Here is a 22603-nt window from a genome sequence, read left to right as displayed (position 1 = left end):
GAATACAGCACCTCAGACTGAGGAAGTCTCTCGGATGAGAGACGAAATGTTTCTGCATTTTTTTGTTGTTTTGCTTGGTTTTGTTTTTTTGAATGTCCAGAGGACCAGATTTAACTTTTTTAGATCTTGTTAGTAAAGCGTGCCAAGTTTTTATTAATCAGAAACAGATCAGCAAATCAATGTGTACATGTTTTGATGTTAAATTTTGATTCTGTTAAATAAATGATCGCATTTATTCTGATGGGTCAAAGATAAAATGGCGTCTCATGTCACTGATTAAACAATCCACTTACAGTTATCTCGGTCACATGGCATTAATTTAACTCGAAAAAGAAAATAATCCGTTGTAAGTAACAATTAATATTCTTTGTGCTTGAACTAGCTTTAAGAATAATTAATTAGTAGTGTGTTCCCAGCAAAGCTGTCCTGACATTCTACACTCTTCTACACACACATTTATACAACACTCTACTACACAAACATTCATACAACACTACTACACACACATTCATACAACACGCTACAATATCTATACAAACACTAATCAGAGCTTTATCACATTCATACACCGATGGGACACAGAGTCCCATCAGAGACAATGAGGGGTTTAGTGTCTTGCCCATGGACACTTCAACATGTGACTGCTGGTGAAATCAAACCCCCAACTCTCCCAATGGAGGACAACTGCTCTAACTACTCCGCCACAGCTGCCCCCAACAACAGAAATGACCCGGACAAAGACAAAAAAAAATCTTGTTTAAACGTTGACCTTGATTCGTGACCTTGGAGCTGGGGTGATGAGAGTGTATATGACACACAAGTGTTTTCCCTACCGTTATTCAAGGATGCCCTGTCAACAGAACCGAGAGCTCCACCTACCAAATCCGCCAATGCAGCTCTGCCACTTCCAGATGGGGAGCAGAGACTGTAGCAGCTCAGCTCAGACTTAACGCTCCGCAGACACATGATATTTTGACCATGTTCCATTGTGAATGGTTTAAAATATTTTCTCATCATTGTATTCTCTTCTTATTTACATTTTATTCAACATTTCATCCTTTTCAGAACTGGAGTTATATTTATTCTAAATTATCTTTATTACGGTATTTGTTTCCGAACTAAAGCCCCCAGTATACTGCCGCATACGTCCATACACAGAGGTACGCACGTACGTATGCAGAGGTACGAGTGTACCCCCCAGGGAATGTCCGTGCAAAGCTCAAATTTTTACGACCGCATACGCGTACGCGGTGTTGCACAATAAACTGCCCAGCGACGGACTGTTTTGTATGTGACACCAATGTATTAAATTCCCCTTCTTCATCTCTGATCTGGCCTTTTCTTTTGTTTTTTGTTTTGCCAAGAGGCAAGTGATCCCTTCCTCCTCCGTTGATGCCATGACTGAAATGGTGACAAATGAAGGAATTTGTCACGAGCGAATTAAACTCAGGTCCAGCAAGGCTGCGGGAGGGTCTTGAGATTTCCTGGTGGGCTGATCTGATGTGTGGGCTGTAGAGCCAGCGCTCCCTGTTTTTTTTTATTTTTTTTTAGGTATTTTTATTAACAACATATAAACACAAAACACCGCTGTGGCTGAGACACCGCTGTGGCTGAGGCTGCCAGTGCTCGCTCTTTTTTATTTTTTCCGACCTGTCAATCAATCCAGTAGGCGTGTCAGCAAATGACCAATCGGCGACCTCAATTTGTCCCGAAGGTAAACACCCCTTGTCTGTGAAGCTGCTCTGTAGTTGCTCGGGGTGTACGCTGGAGTACGAAGTCTGAACCCTCTGCGTACAGTACACACGTACGTACGTGTGAACGGACGTACGCGGCAGTATGGGGGCTTAAGAGTTTGCCATCTTATTTAAGCAGGGCAAGGCAAATTTATTCATGAAGCCCATTTCATGCCAGGCGTCGACTCAAGGTGCATTACAGAATATAAACAACAATTCTTTGTACCAGCAAGCACAGTGGCAGCAAGGGGTGGGGATGTTGTGCAGCATTTTGCTCATACTGGCATATTTCAGACCTGGTGATTGAAACCTCAATGTTCCACATGAGAGACGACCACTGTAGCTTTCACGGCTACCCCTTACTTACAGCATAAGAAGTTTCACTTGGTCTATAAAATCTGATAAAACGTGGGTACAAATAAAACTTACATCGAGCTCTTCAATGAAGACGGCTAAGTCCTCCTTCCACAGATCCTCTGGGGATTTTCTCTGTAGACCGTGGAGTTCAGTCCTCTGCAAAGACAAAGTTTCACTTTCATCAGACCACACACTCGTATACAACTGTAGTTCTGAATATATAGAATAACCCCATGATAAAAAAAATACAGCTTGATGAGCTAACTAAACTATAAAGACATAAATGTTGGTAAAGTGAACAAAGTGAGAGAACAGTGATAAATACCTTTTGATCCCTCTGTTTGAGCAGCTCTTCTACCTTTTCTTTAGTCAGACACCACAGAGGCATGTTGAGGATGTAGTTGAAGTTTGGACCTGAAGAGGAGCCAAAGTCCACAGAACTGTCGCTTTCATTTCCATCAGGGTAGTCTTCCTCCAGGGTCTGTCAAAGAAATACACATTTAATCAGACAGGATCGCACAATCAACAGTCAAACAACTTCCATCTTCCACAGCTTATCTGTAGTCGGTTCACAGAGACAGCGGGTCCAGGAGAGAAACCCAGACCTCCCTCTCCCTAGACACCCTCCAGCTCCTCCTGGAGGTGTTCCCAGACCAGAGAGAATATAAAATCCCTCCAGAGAGTCCAGGGTCTGCACTTGGGTCTCTTAACATTGGGACATGCCTGAAACACCTCCAAAGGGAGTCATCCTGACCAGATGAACCTCCTCAGCTGACTCCTTTAGTTGCAGATGAGCAGCAGGTCTACGCTGAGCTTCCCCCAGATGACGGAGTCCCCACGCTGTGAGACCGCTGTCTGTTTTTAACAAGCAGTACTCCAATGTCCCCCTTCTTTGAGGGGTTTGAATAGTGAATGTTTGTAGTTTTATGGGTGAGTGTTTTTCTGGACTGGAATTGAACAAAGAATGAAATAAACCTTAATGTTTTTGGTGCAAGATATACAAGTGTGTTGGAGTTACACTGTGGAGAAGAACAGAGAATTTTTGTTCCTTGACCGAGGCAGAGCAGAGTGACGGATCCTGGAAAGTGGAAGGAGACATTTGGTCAACCACCAGGTAGTGCAATGGAGGAGCTGGGTGGGTGGGGGGTGGAGGCAATGGTGGCCTTAGCCTTCATCTTTGGCCAGTGCCACCCCAGTCATTTCAGAAAACTATACTTTTAAGCAATATAAATATTAGAAAACATAGTTTCCTCAAATGATAGAGGCGGTCAGTTTACATGTATATACTGGTATATGGTGGTGGCCATCTTGGATTTTGGCGTGGCAACCCAATTTTTGAAAGGAACTTTCTTACACCTAGATGCAGCGACACACCAAGTTATCATCATCACAACATGGATGGATAGACGGAGGATATTTACAACTCCCCCAGTGTGTGTCGGTGTGTGCAAAAGTTTTGAAGCAGCTCTGTCTTACCTTCTCCTGAGCCTTGGTCCAGGCAGCAACAGGATCTGACTCAAAGCCTTTCTGCACCAGCATGCGAATGAGTTCACGCTTGGATTTGTTCTCTAAAGAAAAGGAAAAGGTTAAAAAGACAGAAAACAATGAGTCTGCTGCATTAGTCTAAATTATTTATACCAATAAACATTAAGATCAAAGTTAATATTTCACAGGTTTTGGTAACAGCTTCTCAGATAATTGATGTTTGAGAAAATGTTTCTTTAAAGAACTCTTTCATTTCAGAAGTTTGGAGTTCAGGTCTGGGGAAGTGACTGGCTCACACACAGTCTACATACAGTGCCTTGCGAAAGTATTCGGCCCCCTTGAACTTTTCAACCTTTTGCCACATTTCAGGCTTCAAACATAAAGATATAAAATTTTAATTGTTTGTGAAGAATCAACAACAAGTGGGGCATGATCGTGAAGTGGAATGAAATTTATTGGACGTGTCAAACTTTTTTAACAAATAAAAAACTGAAAAGTGGGGTGTGCAATATTATTCGGCCCCTTTACATTCAGTGCAGCAAACTCACTCCAGAAGTTCAGTGAGGATCTATGAATGATCCAATGTTGTCCCAAATGACTGATGATGATCAATAGAATCCACCTGTGTGTAATCAAGTCTCCGTATAAATGCACCTGCTCTCTGATAGTCTCACGGTTCTGTTCAAAGCGCAGAGAGCATCATGAAGACCAAGGAACACACCAGGCAGGTCCGAGATACTGTTGTGCAGAAGTTTAAAGTCAGATTTGGATACAAAAAGATTTCCCAAGCTTTAAACATCCCAAGGAGCACTGTGCAAGCAATCATATTGAAATGGAAGGAGTATCAGACCACTGCAAATCTACCAAGACCCGGCTGTCCCTCTAAACTTTCATCTCGAACAAGTAGAAGACTGATCAGAGATAAAGCCAAGAGGCCAATGATCACTCTGGATGAACTGCAGAGATCTACAGCTGAGGTGGGAGTCTGTCCATAGGACAACAATCAGTCGTACACTGCACAAATCTGGCCTTTATGGAAGAGTGGCAAGAAGAAAGCCATTTCTCAAGGATATCCATAAAAAGTGTTGTTTAAAGTTTGCCACAAGCCACCTGGGAGACACACCAAACATGTGGAAGAAGGTGCTCTGGTCAGATGAAACCAAAATCAAACTGTTTGGCCACAATGCAAAACGATATGTTTGGCATAAAAGCAACACAGCTCATCACCCTGAACACACCATCCCCACTGTCAAACATGGTGGTGGCAGCATCATTATTTGGGCCTGCTTTTCGTCAGCAGGGACAGGGAAGATGGTCAGAATGGATGGGAAGATGGATGGGGCCAAATACAGGACCATTCTGGAAGAAAACCTGTTTGAGTCTGCAAGAGACCTGAGACTGGGAAAGATTTATCTTCCAACAAGACAATGATCCAAAACATAAAGCCAAATCTACAATGGAATGGTTCACAAATAAACGTATCCAGTTGTTGGAATGGCCAAGTCAAAGTCCAGACCTGAATCCAATTGAGAATCTGTGAAAAGAGCTGAAGACTGCTGTTCACAAACGCTCTCCATCCAACCTCACTGAGCTCGAGTTGTTTTGCAAGGAAGAATGGGCAAGAATTTCAGTCTCTTGATGTGGAAAACTGATAAACCCCAAGAGACTTGCAGCTGTAATTGCAGCAAAAGGCGGCGCTACAAAGTAAGGGGGCCGAATAATATTGCACGCCCCACTTTTCAGTTTTTTATTTGTTAAAAAAGTTTGACACATCCAATAAATTCCATTCCACTTCACGATTGTGTCCCACTTGATCTTGATTCTCCACAAAAAAATAAAATTTTATATCTTTATGTTTCAAGCCTGAAATGTGGCAAAAGGTTGAAAAGTTCAAGGGGGCCGAATACTTTCGCAAGGCACTGTATCCAGACTTGTCTGTGACCTTCTCACATTTTTCTGACATTGAAACATCTGTAAACTCCCTGTGGATGTTTACACATCAGTGCTTTAATGATTGTATAATTCTAGGATAAATAAAAATAATTTCTTTAGAGCCTTTTGATCCACAGGTTCCTGTTTATGTGACATGTAGTAAAGTGTAGTTAAAGATCTGATGTTACAAAGTTATTTATGATTCTGGAAGTTTCCTGGAGTTCACGGTCTTTTCTGCGTGCACCTTCATGTTTTCAGAGGGACAAATAATCTTCCTAAAATGGATCAAAGGGCTGCAGATTGGAGAACATTTCTAGACTTTTTCTTCAACACTTGGACAAGTGGGAAAAAATATTTCCTGATGCTCTCCTGGATAATCAGTCAGAGCTGACACTGATGACAATGTTTAATTTAGTTTTAATCCATCAACTCATTTTTGATTTATTATTAACCTTAATGACATTTTATTTTAGTTAGGTCGGAGTTAATTTATCGTGTCAGCAGCAGAGGGGAGAGACACAGTTCATGCACGGTGTTCGATTGTGTGTCTGGCTGACGTTGCACGTTCATGGTGAGACGTATTGTGTCACTTCCTGTTTGTCTGTTGGTAGCTCGAGTGAATTGTTTGCTCGAGTTGTCTCTGTTTTCTGGATTTATCGGTCTTTTGCACAGTTTTTCATTCTAGTTCACAAACACACTTAGTACAGTTGTTTTTCTACTGTTGGATAGTGCTTAAAACACCTCTTATCTTTCAACACTTCTCGGTTTTTATTGGTGTATTTGGCTCTGCTAGCTCTTGCTAGCGTTAGCTTAGCATGGCTGCTGCTTCTCTCCCTGCTTCCTCTGTTTTCACTTGCTCCGTGAGTCTGATGTTTAGTTACTCCTCTGCCTCCTTTAGTGGTAATGATATATGTAACAAATGTAGTCTTATGGTAGCTTTGGAGGAGAAGCTGTCTGAACTGGAAGCTCGGCTCCACGCTGTAGAAAAACCATTAGCTAGCCAGGTCCCCTTAGACAGCGTGGAACCACAGAGGCTAACTCTTGCTAGCGGTCCTCCAGCAGACCCCAAGCAGCCGGGACCCCAGGCCGGCTGGGTGACGGTCCGGAGCAAGTGTAGTGCTAAGGCTAAGCTCCCAGTTCACCACCGACCCGTTCATGTTTCTAATAGATTTTCCTCGCTCAGTGGCACACCCGCTGAGAAACAGACCTTGGTTATTGGAAGCTCCATAGTCCGAAACGTGGCTTTAGGGACTCCAGCGGCCATAGTCAAATGCATTCCGGGGGCCAGAGCGGACGACATAGAATCTTATCGGAAACTGCTGACTAAGGCTAAGGCTAAATACAGTAAGATTGTTATTCACGTTGCCTCTCAGCGAGCAGGTCCCTGGCTCAAACCCCGGTCCAGGGGCCCTCTGGGTGGAGTTAGCATGTTCTCTCCGTGCATGCGTGGGTTTTCTCCAGGTACTCCGGTTTCCTCCCACAGACCAAAAACATGCATGTTAGGCTGATTGGTAACTCTAAATTGTCCCTAGGTGTGAGTGAGGGAGTGAATGATTGTTTGTCTCGTTTGTCTCTATGTGGCCCTGTGATGGACTTGCGACCTGTCCAGGGTGTACCCCGCCCCTCGCACAGTAATTGCTGGACATGGGCACCAGCGACCCCCGTGACCCAAAATGGAATAAACGGGTAAAGATAATGCATGGATGGATGGATGTTATTCACGTCGGCGGTAATGACACCCGGTTACACCAATCAGAGGTCACTAAAATTAATGTTGCTTCGGTGTGTGACTTTGCTAAAACCATGTCGGACTCCGTAGTTTTCTCCGCCCCCCTCCCCAACCTGACCAGTGATGACATGTTTAGCCGTATGTTGTCGTTTAACCGCTGGGTGTCCAGGTGGTGTTCTGACAACGACGTGGGCTACATAGATAACTGGAGTTCTTTCTGGGGAAAACTTGGTCTGATGCGGAGAGATGGCATCTATCCCACTTTGGACGGAGCCGCTCTTCTTTCTAGAAATATGGCTGATTTTGTTTATCCCCCAAATTATTTATTATTACACACCTCTCTGCTGCTTCTCCTCTGTTACCCACCCACACCCCCATTGAAACAGTGGCAACTCGCCCACGGCTCAAATGAAATAAACAAAAAATCAGCTCTAAAAATATAAACCATAAAAATCTTATTAAAATAAGCACAGTTACTTTACCAGAGCAAAATCATAAAATCATTAAATGTGGATTATTGAACATCAGATCTCTTTCCTCTAAATCCCTGTTAGTTAATGAACTGATAACTGATCATCATATTGATTTATTCAGTCTGACAGAAACTTGGCTACAACAGGAGGATTTTGTTAGTATAAATAAATCCACTCCGGTTAGTTATTTAAATTTTCATGTTCCTAGAACAACTGGCCGTGGTGGAGGAGTAGCTTCTATTTTTCAGTCAGGATTATTGATTAATGTCAAACCAGTTATTAGTTATGATGCTTTTGAATTGCTGTCCCTCAGTCTTTCTCATCCAAAATGGAAATCAGAAAAGCCACTTTTACTAGTTGTTATATATCGTCCACCAGGCGCTTACTCTCAGTTTTTGTCCAAATTCTCAGAATTCTTAACTGACTTACTATTAAATACTGATAAAATCATCATAATGGGTGATTTCAATATTCATGTAGATGTTGAAAGTGATAGCTTAAGCATAGCCTTTAATAATTTAATATTCATTTGGTTTTACCTAAAACGTCCGCACATCTACTCATTCTTATCATCACACTCTTGATTTAGTTCTGACCTATGGTGTAGAGATTAAGGACTTGGTAATAGTTCCTCAAAATCCTATTCTGTCCGACCATTTTTTAATAACCTTTCAGTTTACAATAAATGACTACACAGTCACAGAGTAAATTTCATCTTAGCAGGTGCTTATCAGAAAATGCTGTAACCAAATTTAAACAATCTCTTCCATCAATGTTTTCCTCTGTCTTACAGAGCAATGCATCAGAGAACAGTGACTTAGATCATCTAGTTGATCATCTTACAACTTCAATGCAAACTCCACTTGATAAAATTGCTCCACTGAAAAAGAAATTAATCATTCAGAGGGAACTGGCTCCTTGGTTCAATTCTGAGTTACGTACTTTAAAGCAGGCATATAGAAACCAGGAGAGAAAATGGCAATCTACAAATGTTGAAGAATTTTATTTAACTTGGAAAGATAGTCTGCTAACATATAAAAAAAAGCTCTCCATAAAGCTAGAACTTTATATTACTCATCTTTAATAGAGGAGAATAAAAATAACCCTAGGTTTCTGTTTAGTACTATTGCCAGTGTAAGAGTTTTGTTATCATCTTAAACTGTTTCATGATATCTGCACTTCTGTGCATATGAAGCAAAAACCTTGTGCTGTGTTAGCAAGTTATCATGACCTTGTCTGTGTGCGTACAAACAAGTATCAGTCACGCTTAATCAACTGAAACTGTTTAAACATTCCACAAGATGTTTTTTCTTTAAAGAACTCTCTGATCTAAAACCAAACCAGAGTGTTCCAACTGCCTGCCAACGTTTATCTTGTGACCCCAGATTGTTGATGTACAAACCGGATTCTAAAAAAGTTGGGACACTAAATAAATTGTGAATAAAAACTGAATGCAATGAAGTGGAGGTGCCAACATATAATATTTTATTCAGAATAGAACACAAATCACAGATCAAAAGTTTAAACTGAGAGAATGTATAATTTTAAGGGAAAAATTTGTTGTTTCCAAATTTCATGGCATCAACAAATCCCCAAAAAGTTGAGACAAGTCCATTTCTACCACTGTGTGGCATCCCCCCTTCTTCTTACAACACTCAACAGACGTCTGGGGACACAGGAGACCAGTTTCTCAAGTTTAGAAATAGGAATGCTCTCCCATTCATGTCTAATACAGGCCTCTAACTGTTCAATCGTCTTTGGCCTTCTTTGTCGCACCTTTCTCTTTATGATGCGCCAAATGTTCTCTATAGGTGAAAGATCTGGACTGCAGGCTGGTCATTTCAGTACCCGGGTCCTTCTCCTACGTAGCCATGATGTTGTGATTGCTGCAGAATGTGGTCTGGCATTATCGTGTTGAAAAATGCAGGGTCTTCCCTGAAAGAGATGACGTCTAAATGGGAGCTTATGTTGTTCTAGAACGTAAACATAGTTCTCTGCATTAATGGTGCCTTTCCAGACATGCAAGCTGCCCATGCCACAAGCGCTCATGCAACCCCATACCATCAGTGATGCAGGCTTCTGAACGGAGCGTTGATAACAACTTGGGCTATCCTTGTCCTCTCTGGTCCGGATGACATGGCGTCCCAGTGTTCCATAAAGAACTTCAAATCGTGATTCATATGAGCACAGAATAGTCTTCCATTTTGCCACACTCTATTTTAAATGACCCCTGGCCCAGTGCAAACGTCTGAGCTTGTGGAGCTTGCTTAGAAATGGCTTCCTCTTTGCACTGTAGAGTTTCAGCTGGCAACGGCGGATGGCACAGTGGATTGTGTTCACTGACAATGCTTTCTGGAAGTATTCCTGAGCCCATTCTGTTATTTCCTTGACAGTGGCATTCCTGTTTGAGGTGCAGTGACGTTTAAGGGCCCAGAGATCACGAGCATCCAGTAGAGTTTTACGGCCTTGACCCTTACGCACAGCGATTGTTCCAGATTCTCTGAATCTTTTGATCATGTTATGCACGGTTGATGATCCATCCATCCATTATCTTTTACCCGTTTATTCCATTTTGGGTCACGGGGGTCGCTGGTGCCCATGTCCAACAATCACTGTGCGAGGGGCGGGGTACACCCTGGACGAGTCGCAAGTCCATCACAGGGCCACATAGAGACAAACGAGACAAACAACCATTCACTCTCTCACTCACACCTAGGGACAATTTAGAGTTACCAATCAGCCTAACATGCATGTATTTGGTCTGTGGGAGGAAACCGGAGTACCCGGAGAAAACCCACGCATGCACTGAGAGAACATGCAAACTCCACCCAGAAGGCACCTGGACCGGGGTTTGAACCAGGATCCTGTTCGCTGAGAGGCAGCAGCTCTACCAGTTGTGCCACCGTGTTGCCCACGGTTGATGATGATAACTTAAAAGTCTTTGCTATTTTACGCTGGGTAGCACCATTCTGGTATTGCTGCACTATCTTTCCCTATCTTACCATCTTCGCTTCTGAGAGACACTGACACTCTGAGAAGCTCTTTTTATACCCAATCATGTTGTCAATTGATCTAATTAGTGTTAATTGGTCTTCCAGCTGTTCATTATATGGTCAATTTCCTTTTTCCAGCCACTTATTGCTACTTGCCCAACTTTTTTGGGATTGGTTGACACTGTGAAATTTTGAATCAACATATTTTTCCTTTAAAATGTTACATTTACTCAGATTAAACGTTTGATCTGCCATCTATGTTATATTACGAATAAAATATTGACATTTGCCATCTCCACATCATTGCATTCAGTTTTTATTCACAATTTATTTAGTGTCCCAACTTTTTTGAAATCCGGTTTGTAAAACTGCTGTCCTCTTTTTCTTCTCTCTTACCAATAAATAGGCAACTCAAACAACAAGGCTTCGGAGTTCACTTCTCATTTTGATCAGCAGTGGATTTCCCCCTTTGCAAAGGGCTTGTTCAAAAAATCGTACTCTGGTCTCTTTGTGGTTTTTTCATTGTCTAGATACGAGAAAATATCTAACAGCTAGTCTAATTTAAAAGTCCCATTTCTGTTTAACCATGTATCCCTATAACTATAAGTAGTGATGACTTCATGAGATTTTTTATAAATAAAATTATTTCAATTAATTAATCAGGTCTCTTTTGTAAATGAGTCTTTGAGGCTCAATGGAATTTACCTGTCTAAATAAAAGTTGAATGAAAAAAAAAATTAGAGAGAAAATTCAAACCATCCTTCCTTCTACTATCTCTAGTCCCCTGTCAAATGAGACAACTTTAAAAATTTGACTAGAGCCTAGATTTATGTTTGGATAGTTTTTGTCCTGTTGAGCTCTCTGAATTGTGAAAATTAACCTCATCCAAACCATCCACATGTGTGCTAGATCACATCCCAACCACACTGTTTAAAGAGGTATTTCCCCTAATTAATGTCCACATTTTGGATCTACTTAATATGTCTTTAATGAATGGTTATGTACCACAGAGATTTAAGGTTGCTGTAATTAAACCTTTACTTAAGAAGTCTGACCTTGATTCAGAAATTCTGGCCAACTATAGACCTATATCTAACCTAACTTTCATCTCAAAAATTCTAGAGAAAATAGTTTCAGGTCAGTTGCGTGAACATCTAGAAAAAGAAATAATCTGTTTGAAGAGTTTCAGTCAGGGTTTAGAGCTCATCATCGCACAGAAACATCCATCCATCCATTATCTTTACCCGCTTATTCCATTTTGGGTCACGGGGGTCGCTGGTGCCCATGTCCAGCAATCACCTTGCGAGGGGTGGGGTACACCCTGGACGAGTCGCAAGTCCATCACAGGGCCACATAGAGACAAATGAGACAAACAACCATTCACTCTCTCACTCACACCTAGGGACAATTTAGAGTTACCAATCAGCCTAACATGCATGTTTTTGGTCTGTGGGAGGAAACCGGAGCACCCGGAGAAAACCCACGCATGCACGGAGAGAACATGCAAACTCCACCCAGAAAGGCCCCTGGACCGGGGTTTGAACCAAGGACCTGCTCGCTGAGAGGCAGCAGCTCTACCAGTTGCGCCACCATGCTGCCCAGCACAGAAACAGCACTAGTAAAAGTCACTAATGATATTCTCATGGCCTCAGACAATGGGCTTGTGTCTATACTGGTCCTGTTAGACCTCAGTGCTGCATTTGATATGGTTGATCACAATATTTTACTACAGAGGCTTGGATATGATATTGGGATTACAGGAACAGCTCTAAAATGGTTTAAATCATATATATCTGATAGATTCCAGTTTGTAAATGTAAATAAAAAATCTTCTTCATACACCAAAGTTAGTCATGGAGTTCCTCAGGCCTCAGGGCTTGGGACAATACTCTTTATATATGCTTCCATTGGGTAAAATTATTAAACAGCATGGGATAAATTTTCATTGTTATGCTGATGACACAAAATTATATTTTTCTATTAAACCCAGTGAATCCAATAAGCTACTTATGCCCCTTTTCCACTGTCACGGCGCGGGTCGGATATTTCCGGCTTCACGTGCGTTTGAGGTCTTTCCACTGTTCCTGTGACCGGCTCGCCTCCCTAAATTCTGGCCCGGCTTCTCAAGGGGTCCAAGCGAGCCGCGCCGTGACGTCAAAAACACTGTCGGTCACTGATTGGTCGGGGGGAGGAGTCTGTGGAGTCTTTCTAAACAACCCGATCTGCCATTTTTTCTCTACCGCTTGCTATTAGCGATAACACCAGGAGCGTATCTTTTAGTATTTTGAAGCTATAAAAAAAATAATATCAAAGCTGTGGTCAAATGCAGAAGTGCAGGTGTTGTTGTGCTTGGTGGCCGACGAAAAAAGTCAAAGCGAGCTAGATGGAGCGATTGGAGGGTGGTTTTGACATGGCCACTGCTCTACTTGAATCATTTATAGAAGATGGTGAGTGTTTTCTAACTTTAAACATATTTTAAGTTAATCATCCCATCGGTTCTGAACATATTTTTAACTAACAAAAGAGGCTGACGCCATAATAGGACAACGTCGGTGCTACGATGCTAAGCTAATTTGCATAAACGCCAACTGTCCTCCGTTTTTGTTTCTCACTGTGTTTTATCCAGAACGTATTTCAGCGCGTGACAGTTCATCTCTAAACTCGACATTAAACCCTTCAAGCCTCCCGGCTCCTGCTTCTGCTCCATTAGCGGAGTCTGCACCTGACAGGCCTCCATCACAGCCCAGCTGCACCTCACAGAGCAGCACAACGCTGCAGCTTCTGTGCTCGGTAAGAACAGATGCAACATGTTCCACATCACTTATTTGTGCTGATAAGGACTTGATTTATTGATTTATTTTATTTTTAAAGAAAAAAAATAAAAAGTTGAATAAATACTGAATTGGGATGAAATTATGTACTTTGTACACAGGGTCCCAGTTACAGACAACAAAATGTAAAATAAAAACTGTAATAAGATCTAAGATATGAATTAAGAAAAATATCAACTAAAAAACATCTACTAATAAAACACTAAGCACTAATAGCAGTAAACAATCAAAACAATACGTCAAACAGCAACATGAACTTGAGTTTTTGCAGCCTTATGAATATATAACACTGTGAAGAATCACATCATGTTGCTGCTGATCAGTTTCATGTTGCTACTGATCTGTGTCATGTTGCTGCTGATCTGTTTCATGTTGCTGCTGATCTGTTTCATGTTGCTGTGTTCATGCATGCTCGTCTGTTCACACAGACTCATGTCCGTGCTGCTGTTCGCGTATTGTGTTTAATGTTTTTATGCTATTAGAGCTTATCATATTTTTAGTTGATGTTTCTCTTAGTTCATATCTTAGATCTTATTACTGTTTTTATTTTACATTTTATCGTTGGATGTAACTGGGACCCTGTGAACATAATATTGATCCACCACATGGACCACATGTGGTGCGAATGACAATAAAGAATATCTGCATCTGTATAATACTTTCTGATTCATATATCCATTGTTATTATTATATTATTTTCATTATTTTTAAATCAGTTTATTTTTCATTTTCTTATTTGATCAGTTTATTATTATCATTATAGCTGTTAGCTGCACCTTTCTTTGTTTTATGCATTTATTCAAAAACAATATGTAGCTTGAATTAACCACCTTTTTCTTCTTTCTAGTCAAGAGAAAGAGAAAAGAGTCCAGTAAAGAAAGGTCTTATTTCATCACTGAATGAACATGAAGAACTGAACCGGACACAGCAGGAACAACACTTGTGTCTTCTTCTGGATGAAGCCCGTGAGACAAGGGACAGACAGACAATCATTAGTTGGACTCAGTATTTTTTATTTTTCTACATTTTTCACTTCTTACTTTTCCTATTAAACAATGTTTTTTCTTAAGTGGTGTCCTTGAACATTAAATTTCCTAAACAAATTTTACAATGTTAAGTGCATATAGTGTTTGTTTAAATTCATACTGGAAGTTGAGAAGAATTTCCAATTGCATTTGATCTTTAATGAATCCTAAGAAAAGATTAACAGAATCTGCTCAGCTGTTATTATGTTATACATTTTTTGGTTCTAGGATGAAGTGAGACAAAAACAGTCGAAAAGACTGTTATCGTTTACCGTCCATACAACTGTGGCCTGAGAGATTCAGCTGAAAGTCCTGGTGCACCTTTTATTTGAACCTGCAGAGATTTGAACAGCTGATCTGAAGCAAACAGGCAGGAGTTCACCTGAACTGACCACTCCTGCTGTGTTTGATGGTCTCCTCCTTCGCCATCTGTCCATCCATCCATCCGTCCGTCCATCCATCCGTCCATCCATCCATTCATCCATCCATCATCTTCTGCTTCAGGGTTGCGGGAGCAGCATCTTCACCAGGGAGGCACAGACATCAACATCCACCTCTTCAACTCTTCTAGGACCCCAAGGTGTTCACAGACCAGCTGACTATTTATTAAGTAATATCCTGATGCTGCTCAATAATTCAGGTAGAAAAATCTAAAAAGTTTAGTCTGATCCTCTAGACGTTCACAAAACAAACAATACAGTTTATAATAAACAATAAATGTTTTTTGTTTGTTTTGTTTTTTGAATGTCCAGAGGACCAGACTTAACTTTTTTAGATTAATAAGTAATAAATTTATGTTTTTAAATTTAATGAAAGACAAATCTTTAAAATTTAAGGACAAAATTTAATCTAATTGTTTTCAAGTCTGTAGCTTATTGTAAAAGCAGTTTCAAAGATTACAGCACAGTGTGATGTTTTGCAATTTTAACATGAACCTTGTGCATATCTGCAAATAATAAAAGTGAAGATATTTTTAATACATCTTTAGCGTAAAAATCTATACTAAAATGTAAAACACATGGGTTTAAAGCAGGAAGGGAAGGCAGTAAGGTAGGATTATGAATCAGGTTTAAAAGTTACAGCTCATGAGGTACTCCATTAGAGCATGACATCTCTTCCGCAACACCTTGAGACAAAACCTTCAGGGTGTTCTTCTTCTAATACGTTTAGTAGTTCTACCTGGATTATTGAGCATGCATCAGGATATTACTTAATAAATAGTCAGTTGGCCTGTGAACACCATGGGGTCCTAGAAGAGTTGAAGAGGTGGCTGTTGATGTCTGTGCCTCCCTGGTAAAGCTGCTGCTACCACAACCCTGAAGCAGAAGATGATGGATGGATGGATGGATGGATGGATGGATGGATGGATGGATGGACGGATGGCGAAGGAGGAGACCATCAAACGCAGCAGGAGTGGTCAGTTCAGTTGAACACCTGCCTGTTTGCTTCAGATCAGCTGTTCAAATCTCTGCAGGTTCAAATAAAAGGTGCACCAGCACTTTCAGCTGAATCTCTCGGGCCACAGTTGTACGGCCGATAAACAATAACTGATAACTGATAACTGTCTTTTCTGAATTTTTGACTGTTTTTGTGTCACTTCATCCTAGAACCAAAAAATTTATAACATAATAACAGTTGAGCAGATTCTGGTAATCTTTTCTTAGGATCCATTAAAGACCAAATGCAATTGGAAATTCTTCTCAACTTCCAGTATGAAATTAAACAAACACTATATGAACTTAACATTGTAAAATTTGTTTAGAAAATTTAATGTTCAAGGACACCACTTAAGAAAAAAATTGTTTAATAGGAAAAGTAAGAAGTGAAAAATGTACAAAAATAAAAAATACTGCATCCAACTAATGATTGTGTATCTGTCTGTCCCTTGTCTCACGGGCTTCATCCAGAAGAAGACACAAGTGTTGTTCCTGCTGTGTCCGGTTCAGTTTTTCATGTTCATTCAGTGATGAAATAAGACTTTTCTTTACTGGACTCTTTTCTCTTTCTCTTGACTAGAAAGTAGAAAAAGGTGGTTAATTCAAGCTACATACTGTTTTTGAATAAATGCATAAAACAAAGAAAGGAGCTGCTAACAGCTCTAATAGATATATTAATAATAATAAACTGATCAAATAAGAAAATGAAAAATAAATTGATTTAAAAATAATGAAAATAATATAATAATAACAATGGATATATGAATCAGAAAGTATTATACAGATGCAGATATTCTTTATTGTCATTCGCACCACATGTGGTCCATGTGGTGGATCAAAATTATGTTCACAGGGTCCCAGTTACATCCAACAATAAAATATAAAAGAAAAACAGTAATGAGATCTAAAGATATGAACTAAGAAAAACATCAACTAAAAGTATGATAAGCTCTAATAGTATAAAAACATTAAACACAATACGCGAACAGCAGCACGGACATGAGTCTGTGTGAACAGACGAGCATGCATGAACACAGCAACATAAAACAGATCAGCAGCAACATGAAACTGATCAGCAGCAACATGAAACTGATCAGCAGCAACATGATGTGATTCTTCACAGTGTTATATATTCATAAGGCTGCAAAAACTCAAGTTCATGTTGCTGTTTGACGTATTGTTTTGTTTGTTTACTGCTATTAGTGCTTAGTGTATTATTAGTAGATGTTTTTAGTTGATATTTTTCTTAATTCATATCTTAGATCTTATTACTGTTTTTCTTTTACATTTTGTTGTCTGTAACTGGGACCCTGTGTACAAAGTACATAATTTCATCCCAATTCAGTATTTATTCAACATTTTATTTAAAAAAATAAATAAAATGAAGCAAGTCCTTATCGGCACAAATAAAGTGATGTGGAACATGTTGCATCTGTTCTTACCGAGCACAGAAGGCTGCAGCGTTGTGCTGCTCTGTGAGGTGCAGCTGGGCTGTGATGGAGCTCTGTCAGGTGCAGACTCCTCTGATGGAGCAGGAGCAGAAGCCGGGAGGCTTGGAGGGTTTAATGTGGAGTTTAGAGATGAACAGTCACGCGCTGAAATACGTTCTGGATAAAATACAGTGAGAAACGGGACCGGAGGACAGTTAGCGTTTATGCAAATTAGCTTAGCATCGTAGCACCGATGTTGTCCTATTATGGCGTCAGCCTCTTTTGTTAGTTAAAAATATGTTCAGAACCGATGGGATGAGTAACTTAAAATATGTTTAAAGTTAGAAAACACTCACCATCTTCTATAAATGATTCAAGTAGAGCAGTGGCCGTGTCCAAACCATCCTCCAATCCTCCATCTAGCTCGCTTTGACTTTTTTCGTCAGCCACCAAGCACAACAACACCTGCACTTCTGCATTTGACCACGGCTTTGATATTATTGTTTTTTTATAGCTTCAAAATACTAAAAGATACGCTCCTGGTGTTATCGCTAATAGCAAGCGGTAGAGGAAAAAATGGTGGATCGGGTTGTTTGGAAAGACTCCACAGACTCCTCCCCCCGACCAATCAGTGACCGACAGTGTTTCTGACGTCACGGCGCGGCTCGCTTGGACCCCTTGAGAAGCCGGGCCAGAATTTAGGGAGGCGAGCCGGTCACAGGAACAGTGGAAAGACCTCAAACGCGCGTGAAGTCGTAAATATCCGACCCGCGCCGTGATAGTGGAAAAGGGGCATTTCTGTCAGTAAGCTGGTCACCCTGGTTCAAATCCCGGTCGGGGGGCCTTTCTGGGTGGAGTTTGCATGTTCTCTCCGTGCATGTGTGGGTTTTCTCCGGGTACTCCAGTTTCCTCCCACAGATCAAAAACATGCATGTTAGACTGATTGGTAACTCTAAATTGTCCCTAGGTGAGAGTGAATGGTTGCTTGTCTCATTTGTCTCTATGTGTCCCTGTGATGGACTGGAGACCTGTGCAGGGTGTCCGCCTCTCGCACACTGACTGCTGGACATAGGCACCAGTGGCCCCCGCAACCCAAAATGGAAGAAGCAGGTAAAGATTATGGATGGTTTTCCTTTAAACGGACGGCCTGAGTTGTCTGTGTGTGGTTTAGATAAAACCTAAAACTTCTGGGCTGATGTGGTGAATAAAACTAAAGTTAACTTTTTTTAACATTCTTGCCTGAACACTACTTTATTTTAATTTGATTTGAGAGGAAACAGAACAGGGAATAAAGTCAGTATGGACAAATGTTTCTTTGGATTCAGTGTGCTAAAACTTATCCAGAGCTGGAAAGCACTCAAATCAAATTCCAGACTTTCCCAGACTATTCAAGGGTTAAGTGTAGCCCTTCAAGGCCTTTCAGAACTCTTACCAATGGATATTTTTCCTTCAATCTTTTCCAGCACGAAGCGAGCCTGGTTGGACAGTTTGGCGGCCTCTGAGCCCAGACTCCCCAGCAGCCAGTCCTTTCTCAGTTTGTAGTAATGCAGGCGAAGTTCAAAGAACTCCTTCAGGATGTCTTGGACCGAATCGTACCTCTTCAAACAACCCATATGATCAAACAGCACCTAGACAGGATAGAGTTTACCAAATAAAAGTTCAAACACACACCAGAATTACTTTAAAACAAGAAGTTCTGATCCTGGTAGAGGTACCATTGAGTTGCAGGTAAGACTGGACTGCAGTTTGAAGATTTTGTGGAGGCCGACCGCCTCAGCTTGAGCCAGCTTCTCCTCTGACATGCGGACCACAAACTTAACTGTTGCGTCAGTGTGGTACTCCTTATAATCATTGATGAGAGCTGGGGTTTTATCAGAGCCCAGCAGCATGGGCTCCAGAACTGACTCCTTGTAGGCCTGCAGGGAAGAGACAGAACAATCAAAATATCCATCCACCCACCCACCCTTTCTGAGGACAGGAGCTGGACCGTACCTGTGTCCAGGTCCGGACAGGAAGCTCTGTGATCTCAACGGTGTTCTTATCCAGGACTGATACCTCTCCACTGACCAGGTACTGGTTGTGTCCCAGCTCATGGATCACCCCTTTGAAGTTTTTGTAGTTGGGAAGCTGCATTCACACACACAGTTTACCACTGAGAAATACTGTAAATAAATTTACTGCACAAACAGCTGATTTATAAAACAATCAGATTCTTGAAAACCAAGAACATTCAGTCGTGGAGCTTGAACTCTACTTGTTTTAGTTACACCGTTGTTTGAATAAAACATGTGGAATTTAAAACTTCACAATAAGAGCCTCTTTCCAAAGGGACTGAATAAAGCCCTCTAAATAAGTTATTAATGAGTTTGTAATATAAACTCGCCATGTGTTGAAGAAGGCTCACTATCTGACAAGATAAAGTGTTGTACTTTATTTTGGCAAAAGTAATTTATTGGTGGTTGCTCAAAACTTTAATAACCACAGCCACAGCACAGTTGTAAAATATTTTTAGTGCCTATAGGTAAAATCCTGACAAATGATTACTGGTAAATGTGTGTTCTGCATTTGACCCATCACACATCAGGCACACCCAGGTGGAGCAGCTATTGAAGCACCTGCTCCCCAGGTGCTCAAAAGCACCAAAGCATATGGGTATGGTGGGAAATCAAATTTGCGACTTTCTGGTCCCAATTCGGCTGCCCTACCACTGCACCACAGGCTGTTAATCTAAAAGTTATCTGTTGCCATTGATTCATAAATTGATTACAAACTCATGATTAACCCACTGAGAAAAAAATGAATAAAGGAGTCCTTGTTGTGAAGTGGTACCAGCCCGATGACAGCAGGTACCGTCTGGTTTACTGACTGGGAATAGTAAATGGTAAATGGACTGTACTTATATAGCTCCTTTCTATCTGATCATGATACTCAAAGCTCTTTACAACAGAAGCTGTGCCTCATTTACCCATTCATACAGCACTCTACTAGATCTCTACAAAGACTAATCAGTGCTTTATCACATTCATTCACTGATGGGACACACATCGAAGGCAACGAGGGGTTCAGTGTCTTGCCCAGGAACACTTCGGCATGTGACTGCAGGTGGAATCAAACACCCAACTCTTGCATTGGAGGACGACTGCTCTAACCACTCAGCCACAGCTGCCCTGTAGTAGTACCAGCCTGGTGACATCAGAATTATTTTTTTATTTATTAACCTTTATTTAAGCAGTTAAATCCCACTGAGATCACAGATCTCTTTGGCAAGGGAGGTCTGGACCTGAAGACAGCCTAACATGCATGTTTTTGGTATGTGGGAGGAAACCAGAGTACATGGAGAAAACCCACGTATCCACGAGAAGAACATGCAAACTCCACACAGAAAGACCCCAGGTCCAACCGGGAATTGAACCCAGGACCTTCTTGCTGTGAGACAACAGTGCTAACCACTGAGCCGTCGTGCTGCCAGCCTGATTTACTGACTGAAAATGGCACCAGCCAACTGGTGGGAACTGCCTTGTTTGCTGACTGGGAACTGTGGTGACATTGGGTACCGTCTGATTTACTGAGTGAGAATGCAGCGTTTCCCCTACCATTATCCAAGGAGGGTGCCCTGCTCTGTCAACAGAAGCAAGTGCCTTGCCTATTGAAATGTCCTTAACCTACAACCCTCCCCCCACCACCACCACTGTTTTACCAACTGACAGCGCTGACGTAGCACTAAGCTAGTGGCACGCAATACAGACACGCTAGCAAAAATTAAAAATCCTGGAGAAAAGAGAGTCCTGCCAAGGCAAGAGACCTAGGGGAAACACTGGAATGGTACTGGCCCGGTGACATCAGGTGGTCTCTTTTTTACCATTGGCAAAGGGTCCTGGTGGTTGAGCATCCTGTTGATGTTGTTTACAATCTCTCTCGGGTCGTAGTTTGGGATCTTACAGGCCCAGCCCGTCCCGATGCCCTCGGCGCCGTTCACCAGAACCATTGGGATTATGGGAATGAACCACTCTGGCTCCACCTTCTGGTTGTCGTCATACAGGAACTTGAGCAGATTGGAGTCCACTGCTGGGAACAACAGCTTGGCAAGAGGACTGTGGGGAACAGATCACCAATAAATTTTAAACTTGTTGTTGAACCAGCCACTAATTAAATTCCTAAAGATCCATATTTTCCAAACAGAGAACTCAGACTGCAGGTTTACTTGAGGTTCCTAGAGTTTCTAACAGTGGGAATGGGAGGCAGAGCTTTCAGTTCTCGGGCTCCTCTCTTCCAGTTTCTGTCCGAGAGGCTGACACCTTGTCTAGATTTAAGATGAGGCTTAAGTCTTCCTTTTTGATAAATCCTATAGGTTGGGTTGGTTTGGGTTTCCTGAGCTGTCCCTATGTTTTGCTGCTTTAGGCTTAGACTACTGGAGGACAAAATGACCATATCTCCTCACTTTGCTGCTGTCTTTACTCGCTCTATTGTTCATGATTGTGATCATTCAGGTTTCTTCCTGTTCAAAGTGAGTCATTTGTTTCCACTGTCACTGCTCAGGATGGACAAAGTAAGGCCCTATTTACACAGACACGATGGGGGGAAACGTAGGTTCTTTCGTATGTTAATTAGAGGAAAAGATCTGCGGAATTTGGGTTTACATGCATTCGAAGGAATCCCCCCGCCCTCCCGAATCCGCTGTAGTTACCATGCCAGGTCATTAGATGGAGCTGTGAATTTTGTACCTTCACCTAATGCGCATGCGTGCTGCCTTGGCACGTGCCTTTCCTGTGAGCTAAAAAGCTCAGCTAACAACAATTTAACAACAAGTAAAAGCTGGATTTTGGCTGGATTGTGGATAGGAGTTGACAGATTTGACGCCAAGCGGGACCGCTTCGTCCAACAGCTCCATACCGGTCGCTGAGTGGACCAGAACAGAGTCGACGATGTCGGACTTTACTCCGTGATAATAAGTAGCTATTTTACAGCAGGTAAATCAACGTTCTTAATAATGTTAGTTTGTGTTTACTTCGGTTACAAAACAACCAAGTTTTTATTTTTCCTGAAAGAAGAAGGAGCTGTCCTTCCACCAGGCGGACCGGTTTTGAACAAGGCTCGGCCCAGGTGCAGTGCAGAAGGATGTCGAAGAGAGATGTTGGATGAACTATTTATTTAAAATTCCCCTCATTTCTTTTATTCAATC

At 41.5% G+C, this 22603-nt stretch overlaps 1 protein-coding gene across 1 annotated transcript in view; it reads right to left on the bottom strand.

Annotated features, from left to right (window-relative positions):
• top2b (DNA topoisomerase II beta) overlaps nucleotides 1-22603 on the bottom strand; it is a 198753-nt gene that overhangs the window by 52270 nt on the left and 123880 nt on the right. Inside the window, exons 21-27 of the mRNA XM_037693118.1 lie at nucleotides 21284-21515; nucleotides 19417-19551; nucleotides 19140-19340; nucleotides 18857-19052; nucleotides 3567-3658; nucleotides 2416-2571; nucleotides 2163-2246 (exon numbers count right to left, since the gene is read on the bottom strand). Of these exons, the coding sequence (XP_037549046.1) occupies nucleotides 2163-2246; nucleotides 2416-2571; nucleotides 3567-3658; nucleotides 18857-19052; nucleotides 19140-19340; nucleotides 19417-19551; nucleotides 21284-21515 (1096 nt within the window). The remainder of the gene's footprint in view (nucleotides 1-2162; nucleotides 2247-2415; nucleotides 2572-3566; nucleotides 3659-18856; nucleotides 19053-19139; nucleotides 19341-19416; nucleotides 19552-21283; nucleotides 21516-22603) is intronic.

Source organism: Nematolebias whitei, chromosome 19, assembly GCF_014905685.2.
Source record: "Nematolebias whitei isolate Nwh7 chromosome 19, NemWhi1, whole genome shotgun sequence".
Classification (NCBI taxonomy): Eukaryota; Metazoa; Chordata; class Actinopteri; order Cyprinodontiformes; family Rivulidae; genus Nematolebias; species Nematolebias whitei.
Note: the sequence above shows the minus strand (reverse complement) of the source record. Positions and strands in the feature narration are given on the sequence as shown.